Source organism: Phascolarctos cinereus, unplaced genomic scaffold, assembly GCF_003287225.1.
Source record: "Phascolarctos cinereus isolate Bilbo 61053 unplaced genomic scaffold, phaCin_HiC Scaffold_1;HRSCAF=81, whole genome shotgun sequence".
Classification (NCBI taxonomy): domain Eukaryota; kingdom Metazoa; phylum Chordata; class Mammalia; order Diprotodontia; family Phascolarctidae; genus Phascolarctos; species Phascolarctos cinereus.
Genome location: NW_027555514.1, coordinates 270,441,299 through 270,458,916, shown reverse-complemented (window position 1 = coordinate 270,458,916; position 17,618 = coordinate 270,441,299). Strand labels below are relative to the sequence as shown.

The following is a 17,618-nucleotide window of genomic DNA, read 5'->3' as shown; positions in this document are numbered from 1 at the left end:
TAGCTGTGTGACCCTGGGCAAGTCACTCAACCCCATTGCCTCCCCCCCCCCAAAGTGTACTAGATAAAGAAGAGGAAATCACAAATCCTTGTTTCTTGATAAGTGTTTGTCATCAGAGTCAGAATTCTAAATGGCAAATTGAACAGTACATGTTTTATCCTTTGGAAATGCTAATAGTGTGTTGATTAGAAATTTCAAGTTTAAAGTAATGCCATTTCACCAGATAATCTATGTAATCTTTAGTGAAAGTTAGTTGTGTGTGCAGAAGTAAGATTATTCGTCATACATATATAAATTGTCAGATACATTATTATGAACTGAGTGAGTTATGAGTAGTCTGTTCCTCCTTGGAGCTGATGAAATGTGCTTCTACATAAAATACTTAAATAGGTAAGTTTTTCCATTTTAAACTTATTTTAAACTTTTTAACTATCTGGATGATCTTTATTTTTGTATTCCAAATTGTAGGTCTTTCTTGGGCTGCACCTTCATCTGATTGGGGGTGGATCGGATTATAATACATGTGAATTTGAAACTAGGCCAGATTATTCCAGAGGCTGGTCAGGGATTTTCCTAGACATCCATGAGTAGTCTGTGTGTTCTGCTCTTCAGCAGATGGGTTGGTGGGAGAGAGAAGTAATAGCATCTTCAGGGAACTTCACTCTAGTGATTTGGAATCTTGGGGATTTACCTTATCTGATTTCTTGAGAATGACTGGTTGATAAATTATGGTGTAATTCTAGTGACATAATCTGTTTATTGGCCGGAACATAACGCACATATGTTAAAAATGGAACAGTTGGTGTGATTGTACCAGACATGTTAAATTTTTAAGCTTCCCAGCTATTAGAAATATCTAAAGTTCACATTTGTACTGTGCTGGTCACATAACCATTCATTTACTTTCACTGTTAACTCTAAATACAATACCGTAAGCTCAGAAAAACAAAACTGCTAATATAGGGGTTCAGTGCTGTTAGTTGATTAGCATTTTAGGTAAACCTTGCTGTTTTGCTGTATTCTGTGTCTCTTTTCCAGAACTTCTGTAATGGATAACCTATATTCCATTTCTTACCTGTACCTCAGTGCTTTGGGGACATTAATAACAGTATTTGTGGGAACAGTTTTCAGCCTTCTAACAGGTACCTGTTTCTTAAATGTCATTTTCAGTAATATTTCTGTAATAGCATTTAGAATTGCATACACAAGTTACTGAGAAAGGCTTTGATCCAGGACCCTTTATTTGTGACTTTTATTATATCTTCCTGTCGAGGATAAGGTTTAGAGGTTGGCAGCTTGTTGAGAGGATTGAGGAGATCTGTGGTGTTGGGGGGTAGATGAGAGGGAGTCTTAGCATCACGATGAGATGATAAGGATCAGGCGAGCCCTTGTGGGAAACTTTGGCCCTATCTTTTTGTAGAAGATAGGAAGGGGCCTATTGACAACCTTGTGAAAAGACTGGGGAACTCTCCAGGACCCTGGGACTTGTTGAGCCATTAGTGTTTCGTTAAACATGAGTGAATAAGTCAGCCTTTCTGGATGATTTGGTTGTGAATGTTTATGCACATGTTTGTGCTGGACCTATAAAAGAGAGCTAACAGACTTGTAGTGGTATTTTTGGGAAATATCCACTGAGAGGATTTAGTGCAGACCGGAGACCTAAGAGTAGATATGTCTGATGGTAAATTATTTAGCTTGAAAAGGCTGCAGCCCAAGACTAAAGTAGAGAGAGAGTTGGTGCATGATTCTTTGTTCGCAGATGATTGTGCACTCAATGCAGCCTCTGAAGCTGAGATGCAACAAAGTGTGGATCAGTTCTCTGCTGCTTGTGCTAATTTTGGCCTAACAATTAATACCAAGAAAACACAGGTGTTCTACCAGCCAGTACTATACCATCTGTAAGTGAAACCAGCAGTTATAGCAAATGGAGAAGTTTTGAATGCTGTGCTTATGTTTGCTTGCCTTGACAGTATACTTTCCAGAGGTTGATACACACATTGCCAGAGCTAGCTCATTGTTTGGGAGGCTCCAAAGGAAAGTGAGGGAGAGAAGAGGTATTAGACTGGCTATCAGACTGAAGGTCTACAGAGCTGTTGTGCTGAGCTCATTGTTGTATGCCTGTGAAACATGGACAATCTGCCAGTACCATGCCAGGAAATTCAATCACTTCCATTTGAATTGTCTTAGGAAGATTCTGAAGATCACCTGGTAGGATAAGTTACCAGACACTGAGGTCCTTTTTCAAATTAAACTGCCAAGCATTCAGACTCTACTGCAGAGAGTAACTCTGATGGGCAGGCCATGTTGCTCAAATGTCAAACATACGCTTGCCTAGAAGACTGTTTTATGGAGTACTCTCACAAAGAACATGGCTCACATTGTGGTCAGAAGAAATGATATAGGGACACTTCCAAGGTCTCTCTGAAAACTTCGGAATTGATTGTGTGACATGGGAAACACTGACACAGGGACTGCCCAGCATGGTGTGCCCTTATCAGAGAAGGTGCTGTGCTCTGTGCGCAAAGTAGAATTGGAACAGTTCAAAGGAAATGCGAGATGCAAAAATTTAGAGAATCCACCCCAAATGTTCACATGAACTGTTTGTGCCCGACCTATGGTGGAACATTCTAAGCTCATATTGATCTAATCAACCATAGTTGGGCACACTGTAATTTGACTCTAACGTAGTGATGTCATTTTGGTCTTCTTCAAGAACAAAGGACAGTAGCCACCACCACTGTCTGATGGGGGTGCAGCCTCACACCAAGGAGCCAGTTTGGGCAGCCTTGGGGCAGAGACACATTGCACCAGTGTGTGCTCTCACTCTTAAGACCTGAGAGATGGTACCCAGAAATAGTGATTGGGGCCTTTCAGCCAAGTGACATCAGGCAATGATGGAGTTACACTCCCCAACTGCCTGCTCAGACTAAAGGTCAGTTTTTGGATCCAGTGTTCCTGGATATGGAGTTCTCAGAACCAACTGTGCAAAAATCTTTGGAGAGGAGAACCATGTAGCCAAATGGAAGGATTTTCTGAACTCTAGACCTAGGGCTGAGTGTTGAGAGTTCCTGAGCTTTTGTGGTGCTGGAGGCATATAGAGTTGGTGGACCAGGAGTAGAGGGAGCTGTGGTATTCTACCACTAGAGGAGCAGTGAGGTTTTGAGCCATTGTGGGGGAAGAACACTGCCTCTGCTGCTGCTGTGAATTATGCGGATGTTGGGAAGAGGGATCGCCTTGTTTCTGGAGGCAGTGCGAAGATAAGAAGAGTACAAGACTGCGGACCCCCATGGATTTCTGGGTTGAAGAAGGTGGAGACTCACCAGAATGTTAGGGACTTGAGTCTCTAGCAGTCTCCAGTTCTTTCCCTTTCCAAGGGCAGTCCAAGCACCAAGTGGCATGATGAGCCGGAAGATCTCTATCAGACCCTGAGAGAAGCTTTGAGATTCACAGGACAGCCAGAAGGATGTTAAGGATTGGTTATGGGCTATTGTGAGTCCTTTGTGTTTCCATTTTCTGTGGGGCAAAATAAAGACTGACCAGTAACTGATGGATGTTATTACCTAGAGCAGGGGTGGGGAACCTGAATCCAAACTTCACAGAACAAATCCTCTTAGTAAAAGGAGTTGTTCTGTAAAACTTGAACTCTGTCAAAAGGTCGCACCGAGGACCTAGAAGGCCACATGTGGCTTTGAGGCCACGGGTTCCCCACCCCTGACATAGAGGATTCCCATGGGAGCCATATCAGTGGAAACTTAGATGTGAGCTATACAGAGTGCAGTTATTTAAGGTGTCAAGTCTCAAAACTTCACTAAGACTTTTGGAATATCCTGTATTCTGAGGTTTCCAGAGGATCTTTAGGAGGGGAAGAAATTAACCAGTTTTTTTGAGAAGCCTGGAGTCAGGAAGACCTGAGTTCAAATGCAGAGTCAGATACTTAATAGCTATATGATCCTGGACAAATTGGTTAACTTCTATTTGCCTCCATTTCCTCAACTCTAAAATGAGGGTTAGTAATAGCACCTATCTCCCAGGGTTGATGTGAGTACCAAATGAGATAATATTTGTAAAGAACTTAGCACACTGCCTGGCACGTAGTAGGCCTTATGTAAATGGTTGTTACCTTCCCTTCCTTCCCTGCTTTGTCTCCATAAATTAGAAATTAGAGTGCTGTATTATGGGTAACAACTATACATTTCTCAAAATTACTAAAAATGTTCTTATGTTTTTATGTTTTATAGGTGGAAAAGAGCAGCACATAGACAGAAAATACTTGCTAAACATTAAAGAAGACATGACACTTGGTAGTTTTAAGAAAGTATGTACATTCCTTTTTTTTTTTTTTTGGTATGTTTATCATATTGACCTATGCACTTGTGTAATAGAAATGGTACCTAAAGTGGAATATTTTATATTTTTGTATTAAAAATGAAAACAGTTTAACAAAATATCAAATTAAGAACAGTATTTACATTTGGAATTCAACAACATTGAAATTTACATACTGAAAGCATCACAGTTGCTTTGAAGGTAGTGACAGATTTGTAGTGTAAACTGTTTTGGACTTATTTTATAATTTCCATTAAGAAAAGTTCACGACTGCCTACCAGGAAATACAATGGGCACAGATGTGAATGGGGAGCATTCTGTGTTGTTAGAGGAAGTGGCCACATTGAGGAAAAGGCAGAGCTGCTGCAATGTCAAAGCATCATCTTTGCCAGTTTGATGGTACTGTGATGAAACACAAGTCAAGAGTTGTTTTCATTTCTGTTTTTATTATTTATTAGTGATTGAAAGAGACAACATCTAGTAGTTGATAGAGAACTGACCTCAGAGTTAGGATGACTGGGTTTATATCTTGCTCTCATCCCGTGGACGTGTTGCTCAGTGTCCTAGGCAGCTCTTTCTAACACTAGAAGTTGTGGAGCAGCTGCAAGTGTGTTTTGGTATGGGGAATATATATATTAGGACAAAAATCACTGTGACCTGTCCAATTTTATGAGAGATAATTGATGTAAACACCTTTTCCTATCAGTTCTTATTTTCTGGTTGCATTGATATTGTTCATGCGAAAGGTTTTAAATTTTATGTAATCAAAATTGCATTTTATTATTTACAGTCACTTTTTCTTGTTTGTTTTTAAAAATTTCCATTGAGATGTAGTTGTAAAAGGTACTTTTTGTTTTCCTTTGTTTTTTAGTATGTTATCTTACATTTTATTTATATATTATTTGAAGCTCCTTGTGTTGTATGGTCATGGGATCATTGAGAGCTGGAAGGACTCTCAGAGGCCATCTTGATCCAACTCATCTCTTCTCTCCTTCCAGTTTTAGATTTGAGGAGAATTAGGGCCAAGAACATGAAAACAGTTTCTGCCAAAATGCTTCTAGTTTACTTACTAGTTTTGTCCAAAATAGAGAATCTTTCCTCTAGTTCTTTAAGTTCTTGGGCTTATTCAACACTGAACTGCTTAGATCACTTTTGGCTCTTTCTTGCTTATCTAATATGTGTTTCTGATCTACTTTCTCTTTCTAATCAGTTCTGAACAGTTTTGATCATTAATGTTATGTAATAGTTGAACTCTGCTGAAGCTATGTCTCCTTTATTCCTGTTTATTTTCCTTGAGAAGCTAGATCTTTATTTTCTTCAAGAGAATTGTGCTGTTATACATCATTCTAAAAAGACCTGACTTTTGCAGTTTGATATAGCACTAAATTTGTAAATTAATTTAGCTAATACTATCATTTTTATAATACTGACTTGGCTCAACCATAAACAATGGCTATCTTTCCAGTTATTTAATCTTATTTATTTCTATGAAATGTTTTATAGTTTTATTTATATGAGTCCTGAGTGTGTCTTTTGGAAGCTAAGATTTTGTACATATTTTGTGGTTATTTGAAATGGAATTTTTGTCATTTCCCCCCCATTATTGTTGTTAGTGTGTTTCATAAAAGAGGTAGTATGGTAAAATGGATATAAAACCAGTTTAAAGTCAGGAGGACCTGAGTTCAAGTCATGCATCTGACACATACTGACTGTAACACTGAGAAAGTCAGTTTCTCAGTGTTCTAGGCCAGAGGTGTCAAACACACTGCACAGGCTGATTGTGCCCCACAACACTCCCAGGGGTGGCCTAAACCCAATTAAAATGTAATCGGGAAATATTTAACAAAATGGATAAAAATACAACAGAACGTGGATAATATTACATTTCATACTATGTCAGTATGTGGCCTTCAGAAATCCTTACGTATGGTTTAGTGACCCCTGTTTGAGTTGGATACCACTGCTCTAACTCATCTCTCTAAACACTGTGAATTACATAGAAGGTACTGACCTACATTGGTGAGAGGAGGTTGGCTAAGTCAGTGGAATCACAGGTCTAGGCCTTATACCTATGGTACAGAAAGGTGGATGGTTTCTGTGGGCTTATTTTGTATCCTATTAGTATACCAAAGTTGTTAATTATCACAATTTGGGTAACCTCATTTTTTAAACTTCAGTTTGGGCAAAATGATCTTTAGTTTTCTTTATTCCTTATTCAATTAAGTTCTCATTTTTCATTTTTGATATAATTTTGTTTTCTCTTTAAAAATCAGGTTAGCTAACTATTTTAATAATTTTTTAAAAGCTTCCAATTTTATTTATCAGTTTAATGGTCTTTTTGCTTGTAATTTTATTAATCTCATTAATTTCAGAATGTCTATTTAGCTTCAGAATTTCTATTCTAATTCAGAATTAGTTGGGAGGTTTTGACTTGTTTGTTTTTTAAAAGTCATGCTCATTTCATTGATTTGTTATTTCTTGATGTTTAAAGGTATAGAGGTTAAAAACTCATTGTTTAAATGTTTAGAGGTAAAAAAAATTTACCTCAGAATTGCTCTAGTACTTTTGCTTCAGGTACATTCTATAAATTTTAGTATGGACATGCCCCACCCACATATAACATACAGCTTATTCTTTGATGCATCAGTTCTTTAAAATTGTCATTTAGCCACCAATTCCCTTTAAATTCTTTAACGGCCTTTTATTTGAGAGATGTAACGAAAATGTTTGTATCCATAAATTTGGAGCAAACAAGTAGAAAAGTAACTAAGTAAAACAGGATACAGCAGGTCTTATCTTCTTTTGCTGTTAAGAGTTAGTAAGTAGGACAAAGGTTAAGCTTTGCTTAGAGTGCACATGCTTAATAGGCTTATGAATATTAACTTGTCCTCCCTAGGAGGGGCTAAGGCACCGTATGTATGAAGAAGGAGAAGTAACATATCAAGGGGTGGATGCGTAATAGATATAAGGAAGAGTTGTACACTCTGGAGTACTCAGCCAACGAGGAAACAGAGGAGGGACTTTGCAGCCGGAATTGTAGATAGTGAACTCCTGCTTTGGTCCAGTATGTTCTGTTCAGTAGGACACCCGCAGTTGCAGCTGTGTATTAAACATAGCTTTTTCATCCCTCCTAATGAGTTATTTCTCACATGTTGGGTATTATTTTTTATTGCATTATGATCAGTGAATGATGTGTTTGCGATTTCTGCTTTTCTCCTTTTTTTTTTTTTTGAGATCTTTATGTGCAATCCATGGCCAATTTTTGAAAAGGTTCTTTGTGTGTACGCATGTACACACTTTTTAGACATACACGGTATAGTGTATTTCCTTTGTGTTGCAGCTTGTTTCTCATTCCACTCCTGATCCCAAGCGTTCACCATTTCTTTCTTTTCTATCTTTCATTTATCTCCTTCCCTCCAACATTTAAGATTGTTTTATTATTCTTTTAATGCAGTTATTAAAACTTTATATTGTTTGCTTATAATTTAATGTCATTTTATTATAATAGGACTCCAATATGAAGTAACTTGGGCTAAGTGGTCTTGATGCCCACTGAAATATATAGGAAAAACCATTTTGGAATCTCCTGTTTTGAGTCTGTTTCATTGATCTGTCTCTATATTTTAACCTATACCAGATGGTTTTGATGACTGCTGCGTCATGATATATTTTGAGGTCTGAAAATGCCATTCCTCCTTTGTCTTTACTTCTTTTCATCATCTCCCTTGTTTATCCAAATGAATTTTGTTATTTGATCAAGCTCTGTAAAATATTTTCTTGGTAATTTGATAGGTATAGCATTAATTTTGATAGTATTGCCATTTATGTAATAATGGCATGGCCTAGCCATGAGCACTGAATATTCCTCTAGCTATTTAGGTTATCCTTTAATTCTTTAAGGAATACTTTATAACTGAATCTGTACAAGTTATTTTTTTGTGCTTTGGAAGGTTGATCTCCAGATATTTTGTGTGTTTTGTTATTCGGAATAAAGTTTCCCTTTTCTGTCAGTGCTTCATGTGTTTTGTTATTGTTATGTAGGAAACACTGTTGATTTTTGAGGATTTATTTTGTAGCCTTCAACTTTGCTGAAGCTATCATCTCAGTTAGTACCTTTGCTGATTCCCCTGGGTTTTCCATGTAAACCATCTTATTATTAGCAAACAGGGATAGTTTAGCTCATCTTATCTTTATTCCTTTAATTCCTTTCTCTTATCTTACTACTATTACTAGTATTTCGAGAACTGTATCAAATAATATTAGGGAGAGTGAGCATCCTTGCTTTACTCCTGTGAAAGGGAGCAGAAAAGGTTCCAGTGTATCCCCGTTGTGTATGATGCTTGTTTTTGGGTTTTAAATGTGCTTTTTATCATGTATATTTTTAAAAAGGTCCTTCTGTGTCTGTACTTTGTAGAATTTTTAGCATAGAAGGGTGTTGTACTTTGTCAAAGGCTTTTTTTAATATTTGTTGAGATGATTATGTGGTTTTGGATGTTTTGTTTTTTAATGTAATTAATTATGTTCATTATTTTCCTAATGTTGAAGTATCCTTGCCTCCCTGGCATGAATTGCACTTGGTCACAATAAATAATTTCTTGGATAATCACTGTAATCTATTTGGATTCTATTTAGAACTTTTGAGTCCATATTCATTAGTGATATTAGCCTATGATTTTCATTCTGTGGTTTAGATATCAGGACTACATTTGTCTCATAAAGGGATTCTGATAGGTTTCTTTCTCAGTCTTTGAGAATAATTTATGGGTACTAACTAATATAAATTTAATAGAATTCTCATGTGAATCCATCAGGTCCAGGGGTTTTCTCCTTTGGTAGTATAGCTGGATCTTATTTCCTTATCTGAGATTGGGTTATGTAAGATTTTTATTTGGTTTTCTGTTAGTTTGGATATTTATTTCCCCTCTCTAGTTTTTGATAGAGCTATTTTGTATTTATTTGTTGATTTTCTAATTTAAATTTTAAAAAATACATGTGTATTCAGCTCATTAATCTTCTCTCTTTCAATTTTGTTATTGTATGATTGTAAGGATACGATTATTCCTGAGGACTATTTTAGCTACCTCCAGAGATTTGGCGTGTTGTTTCATCATTATCATTTTCTTTTATACAGTTATTGTTTCTGTCATTTTTCTTCTTGAAGTGTAAGCATCAGTAAGATGACTTGGAATTTTTACACCTGAAAGGTTAACCCTGGTAGAGGTGGCCGTGATACATTTCTGATGGGTCCTTCTCAGAGGAACACGGTTGATGGTCAGAGGTCCAGTCACCAGTAGCAAGCCACTAGCCAGCTGCTTCAGGAAAACCACTCTCTTGCCCATGTGGTGGCCAGTGAGCATGATCAGAACTGTGCCCGGGGCGATGCTAGCTTGAAGTCTCCTCACATGCTGGCTGAAGGGCTTTTTGCCATGACTTAGCAGCTTTCTAGGCATATCATCAGTAGGGTAATACCTGGGCATCTTGTGAATCTTTACCATATGGGTTCCTCCATTCTTATCACCACCACGTGGCTTGCACCTTCTCTTTCTTTTTCCTTTCAAGCTGGGTTTTTGGTGCAGCATATTTCCACTTGTACATGGCTCTCCTGGAATACATTACAGACCTAGAGTATCTACGCATGCCTCAGGCCAGGACTGGGTTCTGACTGCAGTGCTTTTGGGTCTTTTTCACCACCTTTTCAGCCACATCTTCCTTCTTGTTTTTCTCCTTTTTTTCCTTTGGTTCCTTTGGGGGTTTTTTGTCCACCATCTTGAGAAAGGAGAAAGACTCTTCTTTATTATTGAATGCCCATCTTTTGTCCTGAATGATTAGACTCACATTTTCAGAATAGGTCATGCTGGGCTGCATTCTGCATTCCATTGCTCTTTGGCATACATTATTTATTCCATCCCCCCTTTCTTATCTAGTGGATGCAGATTAGTCTTATTTGAATGGTCTTTCCTTTGTATTTGAAGGTCTCCTGATGGTTTGGAGAAGTCATTGTTTCTGAATTGAATTAAATTTAACCACTGTATGCCTTGGAGTTTGCAGCCTTCATTTGTTTTTTTCTGGAGATGCTCTGTGAATTCTTTCAATTGGAATTTCATTTTCCATGTTCAGGAGTTCTGGGTGGTTCTTGTCTATTATTTCCTTCATTATGGTGTTAAGGTTGTTTGTCCTGTCCTGTTCTTTTGGGAGACCTCTTGTCTCTGTGCATCCTGTCTTTGAGTTCAGTGTATTTTGCTTGCATGGTGAGCATATTTTCTATAATATTCTTGTTTTCTCCTTCTCTTCTTCTAGGTTGTCTTTCACTTTTGCGTATTTAAATTCCCAATCAATTATCCTCTCTTGTTTTTTTGGTGAGGTTTGCCATTGCACATTCAAGTTTTTCTTCCTGCTTATTATTTTTGCTGTACAGGCCATAAATTTTGTTCTCATTATTCTTATTTCTCTTTTTTAAACATTCAGGAACACTGTGTTGCGGTTCCATGTATTCTTCAACTTCCACAGGGACCTTTGTCTCATCAGGTATTAGATCACTTTCCTTTGTTTTACATTATTCATTTATAGATAATGAACTTATTTAGTAGATCTAGAGACTATTTCCTTCTATTGTTACTGTTTTTTCCTGTTGATTTATCTGTTTATATTCGAGGTCTTTGAGATTTCTTCTTCCTGGAACCTTTGGTACTTTCAGTCTTCCTCCTCCCTTCTCACCTTATTTTCCATGTCACTCATTTCTGACTCCTTCCCCACTGATTGTGGTTTTCCTTGGGTCTTGGATTTCCTCCCTCACTCCCAGTTTATGGTTCACCATCTTAGGTCTTTGTTTCGTCTGACTTTTGGGTGGTCAGAACTAGCCTCACCTGGGTGCTGTGCTCTTCCTTCAGGCTTGGTGGAATGCTGCACAGCTCCTCCCATTCACCATTCCCTGTTCTGCTGACCTGTTCCATGCCTGACACCAGTGGTTCAGAGCCTGCTTTTTCCCAAGACAGACAGTTCAGAGCTTTGTGGTATCAATGCTTCTGGACTGCAGCATCTGGCAGGCTTTTACTGCTGAAGGGCTTTGGTCAAGTTGGCTGTTAAGGCCTGAGAAAACTTCTACAGGTGGAACTAGGATCTCCTCACTGAGAAGAAGAAGGCAGCACTGGTATATAGAGGTCAATTCTGATGTAAGCCTTTGTTGTACCCTTGAGATCTGCAAGTGTGTCTTTGATGTTAGTAGCATGGGAGGTAGGGGATGGGTGCTGAAGGAGCTCATGTTCAGTGAGTGTCAGTTCTTTTTTTTTTTTTTTGGCAATCTTTTGGATTCTTGATGTCGTAGATCATGGATGGAATCAGCTGAAGTTGTTTCTCTTTGGGGCATAATTTCTGTTTCAGGGAGGTTTGAGAGGTCGTGGGGACTGGGGAAAATGTTTTGCCCTCTGTCTTGTTCATGTGACCCAGAAGTCATCATTTAAGCTTAATATTTCTGTGTGTATGTTGGTGTATGTTTGTGTTCATTTCAGGTTTTTTTTCCATCTGATTCAAATGAAATTGAGGTTCTTATGATGCCTGTTCCTCCAACTTCCTTATTCCATAGCTATATTACATATTCTTCATCTATTGTACTTCTTAGTACAGAAGTGATTTCCTTCCCTTTCTTCCTACTTTCCTCCCCAATATTATATCCTGTCCCTCTGACTTTTGTCTTTCCTAAGACCATTTAAACAGAAGAAAACCATTCCCAAACTGTCTATTATTTTAACTCTTCTCTATGACCCTTAAAGATATTAGGGTTCTAAAAAGACATTTGCTTCTTATCATCCCTATTAACATGTTAAAATTTTATCCCCACAGACTCTGTACCTTTCTGTGTTTTTCTTGTCACTATATTTCCATATTCAAATATTTACTGTCTGATCTTTTTGTCAGGAATGCTTGCAAATACTTTATGTCACTAACAATCTATTTTTTCTCCTATAGGATTTTACTTAATTTTGTTGGATAGGTTATCTGGTTGTCCTTGGTTCTGAACCTTTATTTCTTGTCTTTTGGAAGTCGTATTCCAAGCTTTACTCTTTTTTCATTCCAGCTGCTAAGTTTTGTGTAATCTTTATTGTGGTTCTTCCATATTTGAACTCTTTCTTTTTAGTTACTTGTAGTATTTAGTTACTTGTAGTATTTTTTTCTTTGACTTGGAAGCTCTGGATTTTGGCTTTGAAATTTCTGGGAGTTTGCCTTTTAGGGTTTCTTTCTAAAGGTCACCTGTAGATTCTGTTTTCACTTGGCCCTTTAGTTCTAAAAGTTTTAAGCAATTTTCATTTATAATTTCTTGAAATATAGGTAACCAGATTTTTTTTCTGATGATAATCTTCAGAAAGTCTGATGATCTTAAAAAATTTTTTTAATTTTGGAAGCAGTGAGGGTTAAAGTGACTTTCCCAGGGTCACACAGCTAGTATTGTAAGTATCTGAGGCTGGATTTGAACCCAGGTCCTCCTGACTCTAGGACTGGTGTTGGATGCACTGCTCCACCTTGGTGCCCCCAGTCTAATAATTTTAGGTTCATTTCTTCTTGATCTATTTTCCAGCTCATATGTTTTTGATATTTTTGATGTTTTCTTCTCTTCATTTTGTTTCGTTTTGGGGTTTTTTTGCAACTTTTATTATATTGTTGAATCCTTGTTTTTAGTGTGGTCCATTCTTATTTTCAGGGCATTGAGTTCTTGAGTGAGATTTTCTACCACCTGTTCTAAGGTTTCAGTTTCCCTTGCCATTTTTCTTCTTTAGCTTTTCCTCTTGTTATTATTCTCCTTCTCATCTGTTTATTTGGTAGAATTCAGATAGAAATAGTCATGGGACAATTTATTGTCCTACTGTTATTTTATGCTTGATATTTGGCAGATTATTATTGCATAGAGGGATAAAATGATTGTTCTTTGTAATTTAATAAAAGAATTGGGATGTAAGTTCGTCTTTCATGTCTTCTCTTAAAACCTCTTCAGGACAACTCCAGTAGCAGATAGGGTTATGGATATAATATATGCTTCATCTTGTTTCCACATGCCTTTAATTTCTTTTATGTCTCCATATTTTGAGAACTTTTACATTCCACGAAGTTTGGAGAGTATATTCATTACAGTGACATTTACTAAAATATTGAGCTTAAGTTTTTATGGGTTAATGTTATATCTGGAAGACAGTAGACAGCATTTTTCTGTGATATTGTCTTATTTCATTATAGTTTATTGTTTGAATTCTCAAGGATATAGTCTGTTAATTTATGAAAGACAATGAACTTCTAGTGTGTGAATCTAACCACCAGGTCATAGCTTGCAAAGTTTTTTTTATATATGTTAAATGGTGCCTTGCACAATTTCTACCGTTTTCTTGTACAATCTACATTGATTAGCAGAAATTACTCAACTCTTCACTTTCCTTCATCTCATATTTTTTAAATTAAATTTTATTTTGTCATTTAACAGCATTTATTTTCCCTAAGTTTTTCTCCCCATAAAAAAAGAAAAATAAAACCCTTGCAACACACACATATATGTATGTATATATATGTGTACACACACACACACACACACACACACACACTCAAACAAAACAAATTCTGATGTTGGCCATATTGAAAAATGTCTATTTCTGTATCTGGAGTCCATCATCTCTATCAGGAAATGGATTGCATGCTATATTATCAGTTACATAAAAATCGTACTGTTTATTGTATTGATCAGAGTTCTCAGGTGTTTCAAAATTATCTTTACAATGTTGTTGTTATTGTATGTGTCATTCCCTGGTTCTGTTCCCTTTTCTTTGCATCAGTTCATATTAATCTTCCCAGGTTTCTCTGAAAGTGTCTCTTTAGGTCTATCCATTTCTTACAAATTGATAATCTGTTCCATTTATATATACCACATTTTGTTCAGCTGTTCCTCAATTTTTGGGCATCCACTTGGTTTCCAGTTCTATTCCCCTATGAAAAGAGGTGCTGTAGAGTGATCTCTTAACAGCCCGATTTGATGGCCTTTCCTGACTTCTCATCTTCCTTCTCTCTGTTGCATTTGAGACCGCTGACCACTCTCTTCTCCTGGATATTCTTTGCTCTTTCGGTTTTTGTGATGTGACTCTTTCCTGGTTAGGCCTCTATCTTTCTGGCCACTCTCCAGGTTCCTTTGCTGGCTCATCATCCACGCCGTACCATCTGAATGGCTATTCTCCACGTTTTTGTCCTGGGTCCTCTTTTCTTCTAACTCCATACTCTGTCTCTCCTGAACCCCAGCTCTTCCTCTGGTTCTCTGTTCTTTCTGTCCTTTTGGTTTGTGTCTCCACCACTCCCTTGGGCTCAAATATGTTTTTTATGCACAAGACTCTCAGGCGTACGCATCCAGCCCCAGTTTTGATTCAGTCCCATATCACCAAAATGCTTGTTGGATATTTCCGCTAAGATGCAGCTAAGGTATCTTTACCTCACCGTGTCCTAAATTGGACTCATTCACTTCACCCTTAAAACCTTCCTTCTTTCGAACTGTTCTCTTTTTGTGAAAGGCACTACCCCCATTCCAGTGTCTTAGGTTCATAATTTCCATAGCATCCTTGCGTATTTTTTTTTTACCCCCTCTTATCCTGTCCTTTGCTAAGTCTTGCCATTTCTACATCACCATATCTCTCGGATCTGACCTTTTTTCCCTCCTCACATAGCTGCTAGTTGAGACCCTCTGAATGTAATGACTTCTCTCCTAGGTGATCAAAACAGCCACTTAGTGGCTGGAATCTCCCTCCACTGTTCTCTGTCTATTAGTCCATCCAACCTATTGCTGCTAAAGTTATTTTCTTTATGTATTGATCTGACCATGTTCCTCCTCAATAAACTCTATGGCTCTCTCGACTCTAGAATAAAATATGAGCTCCTCCGTTTAGCTTTTAACACCTTTTACAACGTGGCTTCATTGAACATTACTCCCTCTCCTGCACTTTGGCACCCCATCCAAACTGGCTTTCCCTCTGTTCTTCATTCATATATTTACCTCCTATCTACTACTTGTGCTTTTGAACCAGCCCTAAAATGTACTTCTCTGCTTGTCATCCCTCTTTTCCTTATAAATGCAGCGGAAGCATTATCTTCTGAATGAAGCCTTTCCTGATTCCCCTACTTCCCAATACCATTGCCTTTTCTTCCCGCTGTACCTTGTATCTGACTGCTTTGTGTATTATCTCTCCCTGGCTAGCTGTCTGCCCCTCCCCCTTCTCTCTCTCTCTCTCTCTCTCTCTCTCTCTCTCTCTCTCTCTCTCTCTCTCTCTCTCTCTCTCTCTCTCTCTCTCTCTCTCCTCTCTCCCTCTCTCCCTCTCTCCCTCTCTCCCTCTCTCCCTCTCTCCCTCTTCCTCTCCCTTTTCCTCTCTCCATCTCTCCCTCTCTCTCCTCCTTCCCTCCCTATCTAATCTATCTACATTTGTCTCCATCCTTAGAATGAAAGCTCATTGTGAGTAGGGAAATGTTTCATTTATAATTGGTATTTGCAGTTCCAGCACCTAGCACAGTGCCTGATACATAGCAGGTGCTTCATAAAAATAGTTATCAACTGATTTATAGGAATTCAGTTTTTCTTGGTTCATTGATAAAGTCAGTTGAACCTGCTGAGCTTTTCTGTCTGTCATGACTTTGTTATACATAGATAATGCACTTGAATTTCACACACACTTAGGATTTCATGTTCTTTTATGGGCTTAGCCTTCTGTGTAGAGAATAATCATTAAAGAGAACTACACATTAAACTTGAGCATTTTTTCAGATTTACCCAATAACGCTCTAATTCGTACATTATGCGTTCATCTTTCATTATATATTGACACGTACTTTTTGTCTATTAATTGCACAAAATCTACCATTAGAATATCAGTAAATTCTCAGAGGGAGGAGACTGCTTCCATTTAGTCTGTCCCCAGAACTGGCCTCTGTGAGACCACACTTCCTGTTTGCTGTGTGAATGCCTTGTGATTTAGCCCTGATAAAAGAGCTAAAGGAATATGCTTGTGTGCTTAGATTATCTTTATTCTCTTCTGTCAAGAGAAAATAACTGCTCTTTACAGGCAGTGTTCCCTACAGGAAAGGGAGCTGGACTGAGAATCAAGAGAAATCTTGAAACTGTTGAGGAGGTTTTGTGTCTTGACTGTGTCATTTGGAGCGGTGTAACTTAAGGCAAATCATGGATCCTTTTAGAACCTCAGTTTCTTTTTCTGTAAATTGGCGATAATAATACTTGTACCTACTCTGCAGGGGTTTTGTGTACCAGGTTCTTTGCAAACCTTTAAAGCTCTATGAAAAAGTAATTGGATTTGTGTATGTCCTTGTTCTGAGCCAGATAGCCCACATAATTAAAGCATGATGCTAATAAGGCCAAAATCATAGGTTCAGTTTATTTTGATTGAATGAGTATTAACTGAGTGTTAGGCACTGTGCTGACATGGTACAAAGCACTCAGTGGGAATAAACATAGTCCCAGCCTCTAAGAATCTTACAATCTAATGGTGGTAATAATAAAATAACTGACACAGATGTGTTATAATAGAGGTAAATACAAAGGTAGGTAGATAGAGAGATAAGTGTTATAATAGAGATATATACATGATGATTTTGGGGAGAACATGTCAGTGAGATATGGAGAAAGAGAAAGTTTCATGGATGAAGGGGCATGTGGTCCAGGGCTTGACGGATGGGTAGGATTTTGGCAGGTTGAAATGTCATATAAGAATAGTTTTACTTTGATTAATCAGAGACATAATTTTGAATGTCATTTATTGAACTGTGCTATGATAATAATATAGTGACCCCTCAGGAGCTATTTGAAGAAGCCTCTTACCCTATGCCAAAGGGCTCCTAAAATTGTATGCTTTTTTTATTCCTTGATCTCCTTTCTTTTGGACTCATATCACTGTTATTGGTGTATCTGTCTCTTAGCAGCCTACCCCTCCTTCTAACTTAACTGTGGTTTAGGAAATCAGACTGGTTAGAATAGGGTGTAAAATAAAAGGTTAGCTTAGCGTTTGGATTTTGTGACAACTATTACTAACCTCCAAAAGCCTGATTGATTCCTGGTTTATGCAGGTCTTCAATGTGGTTGATATTGCTAGAATTCTGACCCCTACATTAGTGAGATGTTACTGTAGTTAACCATGTGAATGTATGCTTTTTGTTACTATGCTAACTTTCTTTTTCTTTTAGGTAAACCGAGTAGAAGTTTCAGCACCGCAAAATTAGCACAGTGGAAGAAGCTGATGAGCCATCTTGAGAAGCTTCACTAATGCAACATT

The 17,618-nt window shown here is 37.7% G+C and overlaps 1 protein-coding gene across 1 annotated transcript in view; it reads left to right on the top strand.

Moving 5' to 3' along the window:
* The window catches only part of LOC110205608 (sodium-coupled monocarboxylate transporter 1-like), an 88,178-nt gene extending 70,560 nt beyond the window's left edge, over positions 1 to 17,618 (top strand). The window contains exons 13-15 of the mRNA XM_078150427.1: positions 1,039 to 1,142; positions 4,239 to 4,315; positions 17,530 to 17,618. Of these exons, the coding sequence (XP_078006553.1) occupies positions 1,039 to 1,142; positions 4,239 to 4,315; positions 17,530 to 17,565 (217 nt within the window). The 3' untranslated portion in view covers positions 17,566 to 17,618. The remainder of the gene's footprint in view (positions 1 to 1,038; positions 1,143 to 4,238; positions 4,316 to 17,529) is intronic.